The sequence below is a fragment of the Andrographis paniculata genome, unplaced genomic scaffold (assembly GCF_009805555.1).
Source record: "Andrographis paniculata isolate CXL003 unplaced genomic scaffold, ASM980555v1 Contig10END, whole genome shotgun sequence".
Taxonomy (NCBI): Eukaryota; Viridiplantae; Streptophyta; class Magnoliopsida; order Lamiales; family Acanthaceae; genus Andrographis; species Andrographis paniculata.
In genome coordinates, this window is record NW_026137380.1 from 1,440,632 (window position 1) to 1,457,965 (window position 17,334).

General features: G+C 33.8%; 4 protein-coding genes across 9 annotated transcripts; 2 read left to right on the forward strand and 2 right to left on the reverse strand.

Annotated features, from left to right (window-relative positions):
* The first annotated feature begins 775 nt into the window (after window positions 1-775).
* Window positions 776-2,664, forward strand: LOC127264840 (ADP-glucose phosphorylase). The gene is made up of 3 exons (XM_051294423.1): window positions 776-1,312; window positions 1,631-1,927; window positions 2,187-2,664. The coding sequence occupies exons 1-3, from the start codon at window positions 791-793 to the stop codon at window positions 2,442-2,444; spliced, it is 1,077 nt and encodes a 358-aa protein (XP_051150380.1). The 5' UTR covers window positions 776-790; the 3' UTR covers window positions 2,445-2,664.
* LOC127264911 (uncharacterized) lies at window positions 2,470-5,491 on the reverse strand. Its single transcript, XM_051294546.1, has 4 exons — window positions 5,037-5,491; window positions 3,695-4,051; window positions 2,690-3,595; window positions 2,470-2,601 (listed from the first exon to the last, which is right to left on the reverse strand). The coding sequence occupies exons 2-4, from the start codon at window positions 3,862-3,864 to the stop codon at window positions 2,499-2,501; spliced, it is 1,179 nt and encodes a 392-aa protein (XP_051150503.1). The 5' UTR covers window positions 3,865-4,051; window positions 5,037-5,491; the 3' UTR covers window positions 2,470-2,498.
* Window positions 5,492-7,600: 2,109 nt separating this feature from the next.
* Window positions 7,601-17,235, reverse strand: LOC127265396 (uncharacterized). 6 transcript variants are annotated; one of them, XR_007841989.1, is made up of 5 exons: window positions 17,029-17,235; window positions 16,819-16,888; window positions 10,943-11,046; window positions 9,583-9,654; window positions 7,601-7,859 (listed from the first exon to the last, which is right to left on the reverse strand). XR_007841989.1 is itself a non-coding variant. In XM_051295205.1 (5 exons), the coding sequence occupies exons 1-4, from the start codon at window positions 17,133-17,135 to the stop codon at window positions 9,622-9,624; spliced, it is 339 nt and encodes a 112-aa protein (XP_051151162.1). In that variant the 5' UTR covers window positions 17,136-17,235; the 3' UTR covers window positions 7,601-7,859; window positions 9,583-9,621. The 6 variants fall into 6 exon arrangements, 1 of the variants encoding a protein (XP_051151162.1); XR_007841963.1 differs by having other exon boundaries at window positions 16,819-16,920; XR_007841987.1 differs by having other exon boundaries at window positions 10,943-11,039; window positions 16,819-16,928.
* On the forward strand, window positions 10,670-16,434 carry LOC127264298 (very-long-chain aldehyde decarbonylase CER1-like). Its single transcript, XM_051293794.1, has 11 exons — window positions 10,670-10,688; window positions 10,890-10,989; window positions 11,341-11,564; window positions 11,641-11,873; window positions 12,802-13,021; window positions 14,183-14,558; window positions 14,662-14,769; window positions 14,871-15,071; window positions 15,399-15,497; window positions 15,689-15,862; window positions 15,993-16,434. The coding sequence occupies exons 2-11, from the start codon at window positions 10,930-10,932 to the stop codon at window positions 16,182-16,184; spliced, it is 1,887 nt and encodes a 628-aa protein (XP_051149751.1). The 5' UTR covers window positions 10,670-10,688; window positions 10,890-10,929; the 3' UTR covers window positions 16,185-16,434.
* Window positions 17,236-17,334: the final 99 nt, after the last annotated feature.

Consider the following 17,334-nt stretch of genomic DNA (forward strand, 5'->3'; position numbering starts at 1 on the left):
TTTTGTTTTTGTCATCCTCTTCATATTTAAAAAATATATTTATTAAAAAAATAATAATAAGATTTTGTTTACACAATCATCTTTAATTCATTTGTTACTATTTATTTTTTTATTTTTTAAAACATCAAATTAAATATTCTCTTATATTCAAATTGAAGGAATTTTTTAGGATTTCGTAGTAAATTAAAAAATAATAGTATTTTAGTATTAGTTAGTAAAAATGTGTAAGAGTTTTTTGATATTTTTGTTTTATGAAGCAAATGTATATTTCTTTTGACAATTTTTTTTCAAATTTTACCATTTGGACTCTATCTTTCCCAAAGAAAATACATTTTTTCTCTCGTAAAATATCTCATCGAGCATTATTTTAATATCAAACTCAAACCAAAATTTTTCAAACTCAAGCAAAAGAAAAACAGTAATTTTGTATTAGTGTAAAATAGAAAATGAATATTTAAAGTGAGACAAACAAAAATAATAAAAAAATAATACTTTGAACTAGATGATGGGAGTACTAATTTTTTTTTTTTTTTTTTTCAAAATTTCAAAAATTTCTAAAAAAACTTATGTCTAAACGAAATCTATAATGGTAATGGTTAGTCTATGTTGATAAAAAAATAAAAATAAATAAAAAAATAGAAGAAATTCCAATGTACCTGTTTGAAATATGTTCGAAGAGACCTTTTTCCCCCTAATATTTCGAGTCCTGCCCCTTTGGGCCTATTTAGGCCGAAGGTCAGATTTGTTAAATATTTATTGGTTTAATTTTTATATTGGGCTATTATATGGAATGGGCCAGGCCCATATGTGCATTTCCTTTTTAACTGGTGAAGTTACAGTTGGCCTCCACATGGCGGCAAGTCGGAGCCCCGAAATCCGCAAGGACGCGGTTCACAACCGGTGGGTGATCTTCTCTCCGGCGAGAGCTCGCCGGCCGTCGGATTTCAAGTCGAAGAACGATCCGAGCCAGAACTCGAGGAACCAGGTCGAATGCGCTTTCTGCGCCGGCCACGAGAATGAGTGCGCGCCGGAGATTTTTAGGTTTCCTCCGGAATCTACCTCCGATTGGCAGATTCGAGTTATTCAGAACCTCTATCCTGCTCTCAGTCGAGATTTGGATCCATCGAGTGAAGATTGCGCCGGGGGATTGGTCACGGTTTCTGGATTCGGATTTCACGACGTGGTGATTGAGTCGCCGTCTCACCCGATTGTTCTCACCGATCTTTCCCCGGCGCAAGTCGCCGGCGTTTTGCTCGCTTATAAGAAAAGGATCGATCAGCTTCGCCTACTCGATTCCATCAAATATGTCCAGGTAAGTTTCTTCATCCTTTTTCCTGCTTACAAAAATTTAGCATTCCTGCTGCTATAGTGTAGAAATAATATTCAAATAAGATAGATATAGGTTATATCCTTAATTTTTACCTGTGTTTGAAGCACTTCAGAACTGTAATTCCTCCACTCACCAAAATTGGATGCAGAGCTTTTTGTTAAACCCTAGCAATACCAACAAAATACTGTAAAATCTCAAAAGCTAATACTCCTATAATTTAGGTGAATTTATCTTCAGCTGCAGATCTGTTTATTATCAGCTTATTATTCATTCATTTCAACCATCAATCAATGAATGTAGGTTTTCAAAAACCATGGTGCCTCAGCAGGGGCATCAATGAGTCATTCACATAGTCAGATTATGGGGCTTCCTGTTGTTCCACCAACAGCTTCTGCAAGGATTCAGAGTATGAAGGAGCATTATAACGAAACTGGAGAGTGTGCTCTCTGTGAAGCTACGCGCAACAACAACCATCTGTTAATTGATGAATCTGGTCATTTTTCATCGATTACACCATTTGCGGCAGCATTCCCTTTCGAGATATGGATAATTCCACGCAAGCACTCGTGGCACTTCCATGACATTGACAATGATAAGGTAATTTCTTGCTTCTTAATTTTGATCATTTTTGTAAAAATTTCGTCAATATACATGCAGATATATAGTGTGTTTACTTTAGAGCTGTCAAAATATATCCGAGCCAAACAAACAGCCACAATTTTATAAAATCAAATCAATTACGATTTCAGTATGTTCTTGTTTACTGTTCTAACAGAAAACCTGCCATTCAAAACTGATTGTAAACTTATAAGGAACATGTGATGGCTTGTTTTGCTCATATTTTACTTACTTACAGGCATCTGATCTTGGTGGTCTGCTGAAACTTACTCTTGCCAAGATGTCGGCGCAGCTGAACAACCCACCATACAACTTCGTCATTCACAGCGCTCTGCTCCACATCGACCCATCCCAAACACCATTCAATCACTGGTTCATACAGATAGTTCCCCAACTAACTGTCCTCGGCGGATTCGAGTTAGGAACAGGTTGCTACATAAACCCTGTTTTCCCAGAAGAAGCTGCAAAGCTCTTGAGGGAAGTAAAACTACCTTAATTTAAATTAGAAAAGACACTATATATATATATGAAATTAAAAATAATGATGATTTTATCTTGAACTGAAAATAGGTTCTGCCTCAGCTGTTGGCTGAGTTCTTCTACTGTATTTCAGGAGCAAACCTTCTGATGAAAGCCCAGGTACTTTTAGATCCCTAAAAAACAAACATAAAAAAAAGTGTGTTACAACAGCCAAATTGCTAACTGTATTTCTTCTATATATGTATGTAATGTATATCTGACCTGACATATGGCTCTAAATCCTTCCACTCCCACTTAGCCCTCTCCTTGAAAAGTATCGAAAATCGTTCGGCCGGGGTCGACGGGAGATCTGATACTCGGAACAAATACACCTGGCTATCCATCCCGATCTTTTCGACTAAAACTTCGCCTTCCAGCATGTCGAAACTGGGATTCATTCCCTCAGGGGCTTTCTTCCTCCATTTCTCCATGAACATCTCGATTTTTATCTTCCTTTCTCGAAGAATCTCTCGAGCTAACTTCACACACACGCGCTTCTCGTCCAGCTTCCACGTGCAGCTTCTTTCGCCATCGCCGGAGTCTAATTTGTTAGAATATACTCGCAAGCAATGCTCGGCAATGCTCCTAGGAAATCCATCTGCTTCCAGCGCGCGCACGACTTCATCTTCATCAAGTGCATCCATGGACCAGTCATTCAATACGATGTTGTGCAAGAGCATGTTTAGAACACCATTCATGTACTGCTCATCTACGATGCGCCAGTAACCGTTAATTTCGACTGATGGTATGGATTGTAGAGCTGATCTTAGTTCCTCATCACTTGCCTGTAATCTGTCAAGAAGATCCTCCCATCTGTATAGACCCTTGTTTGTTTTCTCCCCCTCTTCCGGGATTTCCATCTCCGAGGCTTCGGCGTAACTGTAAGGATTTTGATTGAGAAGAAACTTAAGTTTATCTAATTTAGGTGCTGCCTCAACTAACTCCATGCAACCTGATGCAACTTTGAGGACAGGTGCAACTGCCAAGCTATCATCATCATTGCTGTAATATAACTCCGACGGAGGAATGAGAAATACGGAATTGGATGAACCCACAAATTTAACAGCATAGGTCTTTGATGGTGTACAAAGAACTGCATCTTCATCGGGCTGGCCTCTTAAGGTTACTCTGTTCATAGTAAGATTGAGAGTACACAAAATAGAACAATTGTCGACAAAAACATGATAAGTACAATAAGGTGCGATAGGATTGTGAATCTAGACATACCTTTGATGAAGGATTTCTTGCAGAAGCTTCTCGTCGACTTCAAGAAGCATAAGGTCGTTGTGAGGTCCAAACTGAGGGTGATAAGCAATAGAGACTGATGAGTTGGGTTGAAGTCCAAGAACTGCTTCGGCGCCCACAGAGGATCTATTTTGTAGGGCCATTGTATTCATACCCAACCCTGTTTTCTTAAACTAAGATTTGATGACACAATTGCAAGAAGCCTTTTTTCCTTGTCTAATCTATGCCCTCTTAACACCAACCACCACCAGGAATGAATCGAGGTAATTCAGAAATCGACGAAAGTAAATTTTTCAGGGCTTAGTACAGATATAAACACTCGACTGCTACAGCTTTGACCTGAAATTTACAACTACAGCTGATTGAAAACAGAACGTTGAATAAAGATGCATACTAAAGGTAGCCATATGAACCTCTAGCATTTGATTAAGAACCACATTACTTCTTGCCCTCTATATGTCATAACACTTAACTAATAAACCAAGTAAAGTTGTAGGCAAGAACCTAAATTTGACATTGCATGTCTCTAAAGTGATCTTTATAATCACAAAACAATACAACATCAGCTAATCACTCATTTTCTTAACTATTTAATCCTTGATATACAATTCATCGTTATATTCAAGCATGAATGAGAGGTGAAATTAAAAAGTAGATTACACAAAGTATAGTACTCTCATGATAATCAAGGTGACCTGGCTAGCTAAAGTCACTTAGAAATTAAATGGTGCTTATATACATGATAATAAATCTTGAAATCAGGTGTTACCAGTAAGCTAAATCTTAAGTACAACAATATGGATGAGCTATTTTAAGTACAGTTTTACCCTTTCACCCATTTTGAATATTGAATTGCTTTCTACTTCTACATTAGATATAGTACGTTAAATCCCAAAATTGATGCTTCAGCCTTTTTTTTCGGTTTTCATTATTCATTCTGTTGAGGTGTGAAGTTGATCAGATCAAATGTTCATGGAATGAGCACAACAAAGCATATCACAGAGCTCTATGTGATTGCTAGAAACTAGAAGTAATATAAAGTAGATCAGTAATGCTAATCCGTCATGACTAATTGACTGTCTAATTTAAATAAACAAGTTAATCTTCAGATCCTTCCCATAACTCACATTTTTACGAGTTAATAGACAATATCAAGCAACGAACTGAGATTTTCTCTTTGCAATCGAAATCCAAAATCAATATCACAAGCTGAAATCAAACACATCGGTACATCTCACAAATAATAAAAACAATTCGGAACTAGAATCTAATATAACTAAGTGACCAGAATTCAGTATCTTAATGAAATCGGAACAAAACTTACAGCAATTTTATCCCCACGGCTCTGCGTAAAACTGATCGTTCGTCTTTGCTTCCTCTAGGGCTTGTTATGGCGGGAAATCGCCACGCTTTTTAATACCCAGATTTTTGGAGGGAAAAAGAGCCAGAATCGTTGCTCATAATTTAAAACACGCTTTTCTCAACCTTCTATATTAAACACGCTTTCCTTCCTTTTATTTAAACTACGCTTTCCAATAAAAATCAAACAAACAGAAACGAAGTAGGAAAAGGTAGGGGAAGAAGGGAGTTGGGGTAGGGGGGGTGGGAAGGGCGGCGGCGTGGATTATGTTGTGGGTGTAGGGTTTGTGTGTTAATGTATGTATATTTATATTAAATTTTATAAATATAATTTATTAGTCTCTTTGTTCAGAATATAGGTGGTTTTCTTTTATGAATTTTTCGTCTTTACTATTCAACTTTTTTATTATTTTTTTATTTTAAAAAATATTAAATTAAATAATATTTTTTTATATTATACTATAAATTTATTTTACATTTAAAACATCACATCCTCATCTATTTATATCCCATCAAGTTAGTGTTCAAATTTAACTTTTTACTATTTAAAAATTCAAACCCACAAACAAACACACAGTCTTTAGTTGTGTTAGATTTTTTTGTGTTTGCGAGGAAATTAATATAAAAAATAGTAATAATTATGTAATAATAATGAAAAAATAGACTTGTATTTTTATAGTAATATGATTATTTATGAAAATAAGATTATTATTTTTTGATAAAAAGAAAATAATAAATAAGGCTGTTATACTGAAACAAATGTTAAAAAGAATTACTCCCTCCGTCTCTATACGTAACTTTTGTTTTTTTACGTAGAATTTTTAATACTGGGTTGTAGTAAAAAAGACGAAAATACATTTATTAGTATTGTGTAATATAAAGATGGTGACATTTGTGTAATATATTGTAAATTGTAAAAGTTTATTACGTTAGATAGATAGTACAATTAAATAGTATCCTTATTTTGGGACGAACAAAAATGAAAAATGAAACCATTTTTTGGAAACGGAGGGAGTAATTTAATTTATAATATTATTATTATTATTTATTTTAAATATAATTATTTATAATATATATATATATATATATTCTTAACTAGCAAATTAATGCTAAACTCTATAAGTAAATATTAAAAACTATTGTCAAACAAAGTGTGGTGGTGTAGGAATAGACTCGTGATCGTGTGAAGTTATGGATTCAAAATCCGACACCTCCCGATCATAAATATTCAAAGCAAATCGATTTATCTAAAACATATTTAAAAAGTAATAATTACGGATTCATGTATAAATAATACTCTCTCCGTCCAATTTCTATTGTCCTAAAGTATATTTGCATGATTTTTTAGGTGATTGTCTTTTTGTTATAAATTGACAAATTTACCCTTAATTGTATGGTAGAGATTATAAGTAATAAATAAACGAAGGATAAAAATGTAAAATTTGTCTTTAAAAAAAAAATAGGACTATAGTTATTGAACATCCCAAATAGAAAAATAGAACATTGTTTGTGGACGGAGGGAGTAATAATAATAATAATAATAATAATAATAATAATAATAATAATCAGTACAAAATACATAAATAAAAGTATCTACCGCACAAAATAAATGCGTACAAAATCTCAATTTATTAGGCCTGCTATTCTTTTTCAATAACTAACCTAAGAATACAATAATAATTGTACTAACCTCTATGCAGAGTGAAGCTGTAAAAATACTTCGTAATTTCGAATACCCAATTAATTAATTGAAAAATGTGGCCAACTTCAAATAATTGGGCAAAGCATTAATATACATATGCGTGTATGTATCCCTTCCATTCACAAATCACAGATTAATATACACATATAAAAGTTTTTTTTTTTTTTAATTTTTTTTTTCATTATTAGTTATGTATGTATATATAAACTCATATTTTACATTCTTAACTTCTATTTCTCTAAATTTTGTTCCATTGCAATCTTTATGTTTTTGGGTGTGTTTCTTTAGCATAAATTTATCAAATTTTACTATTAAGACTCTGTGTTTTTCGAAAAAAATATATTTTTTCTTTTCACAAAACATTCCATCAAACATTATTTTCATATCAAATTCAAACCAAATTTTTTCCAAACTCATCAAACTAAACACACTCAGAATCAAATCCGAGTCAAAACCCCAGGCAGGGAATGCCTAACTACAAGAGTTACTTCGATTGACAAAAGATGACATGACTCATTTGTTACATAATTTAGGGTGTCTTTCTTTACATGAAAACTTCAAGTTTCTACTAGTTAAATTATGTATTTTTCGAAAAATATATATTTTTTCATCTCACAAAACATTCCATCATACATTATTTTAATATTAAATTCAAATTAAAATTTTCCCAAACTTTTCAAAAGAAACAAATCCTTAGTTCAATTACTAGTATTTTTAATTTTTTGTCCATTCATCTACAATTGTCCTTAAAAATAAATAAATAAAATAAAAATTAGTCATATAACTGTATGCTTTACTTTTTTACTCAAAAAAAAAAAAAAAAAAAATAAAAATGAAATGCTTTCCAAGTTTTTTGTGGCAAAATGTAGACAATGTAAATAATAAACCAATAGTGGAATATAGGCTGTGGTGCATTCATCTTATTTAATGGGATTTCTATATTTGGAATATGAGTAGTTACGCGTACCACTAACATTAATTTCTGTTGGAGCTCAGCCGTCGACAGCACATCCTCATTAATATATGCTGTCTGCTTTCCTTGTCAACCTTCTGTCATAAATTTTATGTGTGTTTGGTTTGGCACACCTATGGTTAATTAATCAATTAGCTAAACCATAGCTTCTAATTTCAGCCAAAATAAAGTAGAATAAAATCTCGCCATGTGAAACACTTTTTAATACATTAAAAATTATTATGGAGTATATATACTTTTTTTTTTTTTTTTCCCATCAAATTTATATTTAACTTTTTATTCAAATCTTTATAAAAACCTTATTCATTTTTTTTTATTATTATAATTAGTAATGATTCTTTTTCCCATTCATTTATATATTATCCATACTTCTAATACATTATAACAAATTTATCATTTCTATTAAATCACACTTGCACTATCAACTAAATATATTTCTTAGTAAATTTTGCTAGAATTTCATAATATAATTTTTACTTTTACATTAAGATAGTATGCATGTTCTTAAATTTTTATGTTCAACCATACAAGTATATTTATAATACAAAGGCTAATTAATCTCCAAGCCATGTAGGGTTATTTACCATAATTAAATGGAATTAGGACAGAGGAAATCTTAATCCAATCCTAAGGCACTTTATAGATACATCGGTGTATGTGGGGCAGGGAGATGTGTGATGGCAAGGATCCCCTCCCCAATCCTAAGGTATTAAATAGAAGTACAAGACAATTTTCTCTTTTTCTTTGAATTCTCCTTATCATGCTTGATATCGAGACTTCAATATTGTAAGGTGTGAGTGTGTAGGGTAAATAAAATACTATATTATTGTCCGTAAGGGATGATATAGTGGTGTAGAGATAAACTCGTGATCATGAGATCATGAATTCAAATTCCGACGCTTTCCTGTCTTGCCCGCCACAAATTAGGGTATTGCATGCCTTTTTATTTCTAAAATATTTACATAATGATAGCGGGATCTCTAAAAATATATATATATATATATATAATTAAGACAATAGAGCTCTCTTGTTTGATCAATCATTAAATTCCATCTTTTTAAAAAATATATATATCTATACACTATATATTATTAATATTTCGATTTTAAATATAATTATGAAATGAATATAAGAAGACTCGAGATAAATCTTGCTTGATCAAACATTAATCTCACCCTTTTTAAATATATATTACTAATAATTCTGTTTCAAAGATAAAATATGAAATGGAAGATAAATTGAAAGAGAAGTGATGAGCCATGTATTAAAAGTTTACTTTGATGATGAAAAAAAGAGAAGCTACAACACAACTATTACTTGGAATCATATTTTATTAAGTAGAAATAGTTTATTATACACTTTAATCACATTTTAAATTCATAATTTATATATATATTTTTGTTTTTAATTATATTATTTACTCATTCGAATATTAATTTATAATTATTTTTACTAATATATTTCTTAATTATTTACTAATTATATTTTTCTTAAATTTTCTAATCAATATAGCCACGAAGCCATGGAAAAAAAAGTAGATGAAAAAAAGAGAAGCTACAAAACAACTATTACTTGGAATCATATTTTAATTTATTAAGTAGAAATAGATGATTATACATTTAATCACATCTTAAATTCATAATTTATATATATATATTATTTTTGTTTTCTATTATATTATTTACTTATCCTAATATTAATTTATAATTATTTTTACTAATATATTTCTTAATTACTTACTAAATATATTTTTTCTAAATTTTCTAATCAATATATGTATGCATGAAGCCACGAAGCCATGGAAAAAAAAGTAGATGAAAAAGTAAGATACCATACCAGAGTATAATCCCGCGGGGCGTTGTGACTTGTGAATCATCAGCACCACTTGAACATGGCGATTTTAATTGCCTGCACCAGTGTATTAATGCAATGTAAATGTACATTAAAAGCTAACTGTCACCTTGTATCACAGCTGTGTATGTATAATATTCGAAAGCACGGATTCAAGTAAATATACAACTGTAAATGCGTGCTGAGTGTGTTTATAGGCATGACAACGAACCAGCACCAACAATAATCGATCAAAGAATTCGACATTAGCAAGAACATATATATATTTTTTTCTTTTTTATATATGGATATTTTTTTCAAGCTTCATGAACATCATAATAGTAATAACATAATCCAGCTTTATGAACATAACAATCATGTCCAAATTTAGTCTATCTTTACAGAGTGTGTGTGTGTGTGTGTGTCGAAATCTAGAAGGTGGTTGATACAATGTAGTTAAGTCACTTAAAACAAGAGTACCATGTACGCAACCAATCACATGCGTGGCTTATTTAACATTAAAAACCAAGAGAGTAGTAAGTAAAACAAAAATAGAGAGGCAGAAAAAAAGTTGATCCATAATTGAAATAGCCACATTAAATCAGCAAAGATTACATGTGCAGACTTGGAAACAGAGATGGGACCATCAACAATGTTTATTGTGCTGGTACTAGGTGTTGATTAAGACATAATGCTACTAGATACAGTTGGGAGGGTTATAATCAAAACTGATCGATTAGCTGGGAAGGGATGAATCATTGGTTTAAACCAATCACTAAAGGCTGCTATACATTAATCCAACCAAAATTTAAAGATCACAAGAAACTCAAGTCAATGAAAAAAGGCTGAGTTGGGACCTCAAGATTACCTAAAAAGAATCTATGTCAGGTAATATTGCATGCATATAATCAGTCTTAACACAGTAATTACATAAAACAAATGGGAATGTGTAACATTTTGATAAGACTCATTATATTGAAGAATTATTAGAGAGCCAATCAAACTAGTGGCTGAGACTAATAAATGCACCAATTAAAAGTCTCCACCGAAGTAGGGAAGGTGGCTACATCTGACTCTCATGAACAAAAGGGCAATGGCATGACATTTCCAGAGTATGTGAAAATCTCTATATATTCGTGGCACTACAGAAATACGTTATGTTGGTTGGTTACATTTATTGTTTATAGCAAGTTAAAACAGAGTGAGAGCCAGCAGACACGTGTCTTTACGCGAGAGAGATAGCAGAGATGCACTTCTATTTAAGATATTGAGAGTTGTGGTTCTATCTTTATATATAACTCGCTGCTATTCAGTTTTAGGGAAGAAAGTAAACCGGGCAGTGACTGAAAAAGAATGGCTTCCAAACCTGGTGTTCTAACTGAATGGCCATGGACATGGCTTGGGAAGTACAAGGTGTTGTCATCTCTTCCTCGAGTCTTTCTCGGTTTCTTGTGATTTTGTATCTGCATGCTTAGAAGCAACGATGTTAGAGATCATGTTGGTTCTAATCTTTTTCATAGAAGAAACAAGAAAATCGACACGTTTTACACTAGCTTCGATTAGAATCATTCCATGCAATATCTCTTTAGTATAGCGACCTTTCGCATTCTTTCGAGCAATGATAATTATGTCTTATCTGTTAGTGGAGTTGAAGAAACTCTGTCCTAAAATAACATATTTTGTCAGTGTTCTCCTATTCTTGGCTGAATATATATATTTTACAATTTGAATAAAAGTGTTTTATCTCATGTTGTTTTGTTGTAGTATGTGGTATTGGCTCCCTGGGTAATACATTCAACCTACTCATACCTGGTGAAGGATAAAAGTGAAAGAGATTTATCACAGTTTCTCATATTTCCTTTCTTACTATCAAGAATGGTGCACAACCAAATATGGATTTCTCTCTCCCGTTACCGAACAGCTAAAGGGGATAACCGGATAGTAGATAAGAACATCGAATTCGAACAAGTTGACCGAGAGAGAAACTGGTAAGCTAACCTTCCCCAATACTGAGGAATTTCCTATGTGATCAGAAACTAACAATGTATGAAAAATGATATGCAGGGATGACCAAATCATATTTAATGGAATTCTGTTCTATATCGGACAAGCATATATTAAGGAGGGTCATAATCTACCATGGTGGAGGACAAGCGGGGTAGTCTTAACAATTTTGCTTCATGCAGGTCCAGTAGAGTTCCTCTACTACTGGCTGCACAGGGCATTGCACCACCACTTCCTCTATTCTCGTTACCATTCCCACCACCACTCCTCTATTGTCACAGAACCTATCACATGTAAGAAGCTATTTCTCTACCCTGTTTTGCTAGCGGTGATTTATTAAATAAAAAGTTCTACATTATGGTGTGTATTTATGTTGTAAGTACCTCTTCATTAAAAGTCTCGTAGTGGTCCAACATTTGTAAAAGTCAAATCTTTCAATTATGGAGCCGAAAGTACACGCCCTAAAATACAGTGGGAGGTCATCAAACTACATGTAGAAGTTTTACTTAGGTAATAATGTAAAGCAAAAAGATATGTGAAGAACTAACATACTTGGAAAACTACATGCATAAACAAACTGAAGTTCTTGATTTCAAAATTTAGGCTTACACAAGACAAGAACACTAAGTTGAATCAATTGAAGCAAATAACACAACAATATATTCGGAAGCATGAAGTGTGATCCGATTGTTGGTTTAAAACATACGCAATGGATTGTTTAACTTAAGCATATGAGCTCAAATTTGATTGTGAAATGACTTAGTGAAAGAAGATTGTAGAGAAGATTGACAGTAGGAGAGTGATAGATATAGGAAGCATAGTCAACAAATATCAACAAGTTGATGTGGCTGTCCTATCATAACAAGCATGGCTTGTGTCATATCAGGGTACTCTGGTTGTAAGGCATGTGATGTGCCCCAACAAGGGCATGGAAAGTCATAGTTGATGTCTTGCATCTAGAATTGTTATTCGAACAGAGTCAAGTATTTCATTTTTTCAACTCAACTCGAGCGTTGATTGAGCTCTAGCTGCTTGATTAAGTAAACAAGTTCACGTTCAAACTCAACTCATAAGAAAAGATTTTTATGTATCTTTCCATATGTCTTTCATATTGTTTTTGACAAACCACAAGTATTGAATTCTTTAGCACCACTAAAGCTATTAAAGGTATTGAGAGGTATCATCAGTCACATGACTAACAAAATTTTCCCATTGTGGCAGCTGTAATTCATCCATTCGGGGAGCATATAGCATATTTCATACTCTTCGCTATACCACTGCTTACAACGCTCTGGACAGGGACAGCTTCAATGATCTCATTTGCTGGTTACATCACTTATATTGATTTCATGAACAACATGGGTCACTGCAACTTTGAGCACATTCCTAAGTGGCTATTTTCCATATTCCCTCCCCTCAAGTACCTCATGTACACACCCTCGTAAGTATCTTAACCTGTCAGTTTTGCTCTAATGCAGTTTTGATTGCAGTTCATTTTATGCAACATCCATCCTATAACTTTTATGCTGCTACTTATTTTTGACATGCTTTATAGGTGGTATCCTATCGCATGTTTTTGTTTGGAATGTTTTATAAATTAGTATGTAGAAAGGTAAAAAAGCAAATGCGTTTGAAATAAAGATAAGTTGCAAAAGTTTTGGACATCCCAATAGTAACAGAACTACTTTCAGCTGAACTAATAGAAAGTCTTATCTGGCCCCCCTCTCTTTAAGTTCGTACCCTCTGTTACCCAACTACTCAGATATCTTGTGTTGTCAAGTCAATCAAGGCCACCCCGCCCACAACATGCCTATTGATTTTTTTTTTTTTGTTAGGTTGGAGAAACATCCTTCGTTATATTAGAAAGCAGCCATATTTCTAACCAATCAACTCAACACTTCACAGAATTTAATGGATCTCCTCTACTAGCAAATACCTGTTATGCATTTATCCCCGGCCTAGCCTAAGAGTCGATTTAATATTCACTATGAACTGTACACTACTTACATAGGCACAATAGCCCGGCCGAGGGTTTACCAAATCCTCGCGAAGAGTAGCGGCTATGGTTCCCACCTCTAGTGTTGGAGGTTTCTATATATAATTTTGGATTCTAGATTTCTTCTTCTCTATAATCTTCTTACAGGGTAGCATCAAATTACACAGTCAACTGAAGGTAGTAAATATACAGATTAAGAAGCTATCTACTTCCAATGGTAACAGTTTAACAAGGGACGGTCACTGACATAGAAGAGAGAAGCTTATAGTAAATGTCAACATAATTGTGCACAACTTCTTTAACTCTTGAAAGTGAGCTTCATGAATGACACAATGATGCGGCTGCTGATCTAACTATATTTATGTCAGACATACCCAATGAGAGAGAACAACCCATCCTATTAACTATAGTAGAATGACAGAATAAGAAAATTCTTGATTAATTAATCAGACAACAAAGCCAACAGAATTGATAAATGAATCAATTAACAAATAACAGCAGATTTCCTTCCTTTGTCTAGTATAATTTTGCAGTTGAATAATTTCTTGATTTATCAGGATCTTCACCATATTGAATTGTCTACTGATAGTATGATTGGTAATGCAGGTATCATTCACTGCATCACACCCAATTTCGGACCAATTACTCACTTTTCATGCCGTTCTATGACTTCGTATATGGCACCATGGACCAATCTTCTGATGCATTGTACGAAAATTCACTTGTTAGAAAGGCAGAAGCACCCGATGTGGTGCATCTGACTCATCTAACAACCCCAGAATCTATATATCATCTCCGTTTAGGATTTGCATACCTTGCTTCTGAGCCCCACAAATCCACATGGTACTTGTGGTTAATGTGGCCTGTCACAGTGTGGTCGATGATGGTCACTTGGATATATGGGCGCACATTCGTCGTTGAGAGAAATGTGTTCAAACACCTGAAACTGCAAACATGGGCTGTTCCCAAATACACCATCCAAGTAAAGTTTTAAGTGGACTATATCAGTCATCAGTCATAATAATAATAGTATATAAATAAATGATAATAACCATCGATCTAATGCTTGTTTCACGTCCTAGCAGTATTACATGCAATGGCAGAGAGAGTCCATCAATGGTATGATTGAGGATGCCATACTGGAAGCTGAGGACAAGGGCATAAAGGTTTTGAGCCTTGGACTAATGAATCAGGTAAATGATGGTTCTATACTCTACTTCCTACTTTCCACATGAATGATGATTTTGTGTTTTGTATGGAAAAAGCAGACACTTAATAAACAAATGTTATTCAGGATGAGAGGCTAAATAGAAATGGTGAACTCTTCATAAGGAAGCACCCTATGCTGAAAGTGAGATTGGTAGATGGCAGTAGTTTGGCAGTTGCTATTGTGTTGAATAGCATTCCAAAAGGAACATCTCAAGTGTGCATTCGAGGCAAACTAACAAAGGTTGCTTATTCGATTGCATTTGCCTTGTGCCAAGGTGGAATCCAGGTTTGATCTATACCTTCAATTAAGCATCTATATATATATCAATAAAATGCTTTTGTTTCTCTAATGTCATTGTTCGATAAATTTAACAACTAGCCTAAACCAGGAACACTGAAAATTAATAAATAAATGCTAAGAAGGTCTAAGACCTGATAAAAGATAAAAGTAACACAACGGACTGAACTTTAAAAGTATAGCAATGTGGATAATAAGCAAAATGGAAGCTGAGGAATAGAAGGCACTAGCAATGTGGTAACAAAGTTCTGTATAACTGATAACATTTTCTTTATTCTACTGACTTTCATGTGAAAATATTGAAATTGCATGTAGGTATTCACCATGCATGAGGTTGAGCATAAGAAGCTCAAGGCAAAGCTCAGCATTGAGGCTGGAAATAATTTGGTCCTCTCTAAATACAACCTTCCCAAGGTAAGCACTCAAAGTCTAATCTTTTGAACTTCTCAATAATAAAACTCATCTTATATAATAAGTATGTAGATAATATTTCAATATCATCTGACTATGACCATGAATGATGAAATGATCATTGACAAATGAAAGGGCTTTCTTTCCCTATTGTCATAGTCGAAACATGCTGACACAAATAGTTCCTTGTGCAGATATGGTTAGTGGGAGAAGGAGTAAGAGAAGATGAACAACTAAAGGCATCAAAAGGAACGGTATTCATTCCATTCTCTCAATTCCCTCCAAAGAAAGTACGCAAAGACTGCTCATACAACAGCACACCAGCAATGATGGCTCCAAAGCATCTTGAGAATGTAGATTCTTGTGAGGTTAGAAACTAACAGCGTCATATAGTTACCATAGTATTGAAGTTATTATATATACATTTTTATATAAAATGTCTGTCTTCTTCCTACAAATTTCTAACTATAAGTGTTACATGTTGTCAATGTTTAACAGAACTGGTTACCAAGAAGAGTGATGAGCGCATGGCGCATTGCAGGGATACTGCATGCTATGGAAGAATGGAACGAACATGAGTGTGGTAATATGATGTTCGATATTGAAAAAATATGGAAAGCCAGTATTGAGCATGGATTTCGTCCTTTGGCTGTATCTGCGGAGTCAAAACAGAACTTAACCACTATGTGATGACAAAATTTGAGATGATTCCGGAATTGGTAGATGATTAGATCTATATTTTGGTGCAGATCATGTTCGGGATGAGTTAAGACTAGTCTGTCATCATAACTATACTTTCTAGAACAACCTATGGTGTTCACTGATATTCTATATAATATAAGGTATAATAAATTAAAAGTGCTGGCATTCTGTCATCATACTACATGTTGTGAGATATTAGAGATCCTAACATTAACTGATCAAATACATCACCAGCACAAATAAAAGCTTCTGTTCTTCAACTATTTGATTTACTAAACTTTAGATTATCTAATGCTTACGATAGAATCAGTAACTCTATATCTTTACACCAATATTACTGTAAACTAAGAATTCAATTCACGTGCATATTTGAAAAATCTAACACCGTTTCCAGAGATATGTAGCCTACATAAATCAAGTCTATGTATATTTATCTACCATGGCGACCAACAATATGATCACATTTCTGTTCATGTTTATGGACATTTCATAATGTGCCAACGAACTGGAAAGTAGAAGAAAACAGAGCCTAAACATCATACGTGGTAGAAATGAATGCGGAGCAATTCAAAACAGCTATTAACTCGAGTAGATCATTTTCAAATAAGAAAAAGGATCTTACAGAAGATTTGGCGGGAAATCCATAAACGATCCTCGAAAATGAAGTTTTCCTTTCAACTTCACCCGATCGCCTGTCAACGACGAACACGAAATCACGATTTCACTGTGTTCCTTGATTACATATTACTATTAGCCTTCAGAAATTATAATACGACAAATAGCTCATAACGATTCAAAACAATTCACACACATAAATCGAGGAAGCCTATACCAAAACGAGCTGCAAAGCATTAATGCACCACGTGAATATGCAAATGCTTGGCTAATTTCGGCCTTCAGCTTTGGACCACCCACCCTCTGCCAAATTGACACACTCATCTTAAACCTCAATCTGGTGCGAGTGGCGATGCTTGGTCGATTAAGGAAGTTTTGCTGCTCTTATTAATGAAGTCCGGAACCTTCACTTTTTCTACAGTAGCCATCTTGCGTCTGCAGATAGCTGAAACGGCTAAGGAATGGGCCGATGCATTGTCAATGATGACCAAATTAATTAGGGAGGATGGACTGATGTCTGATG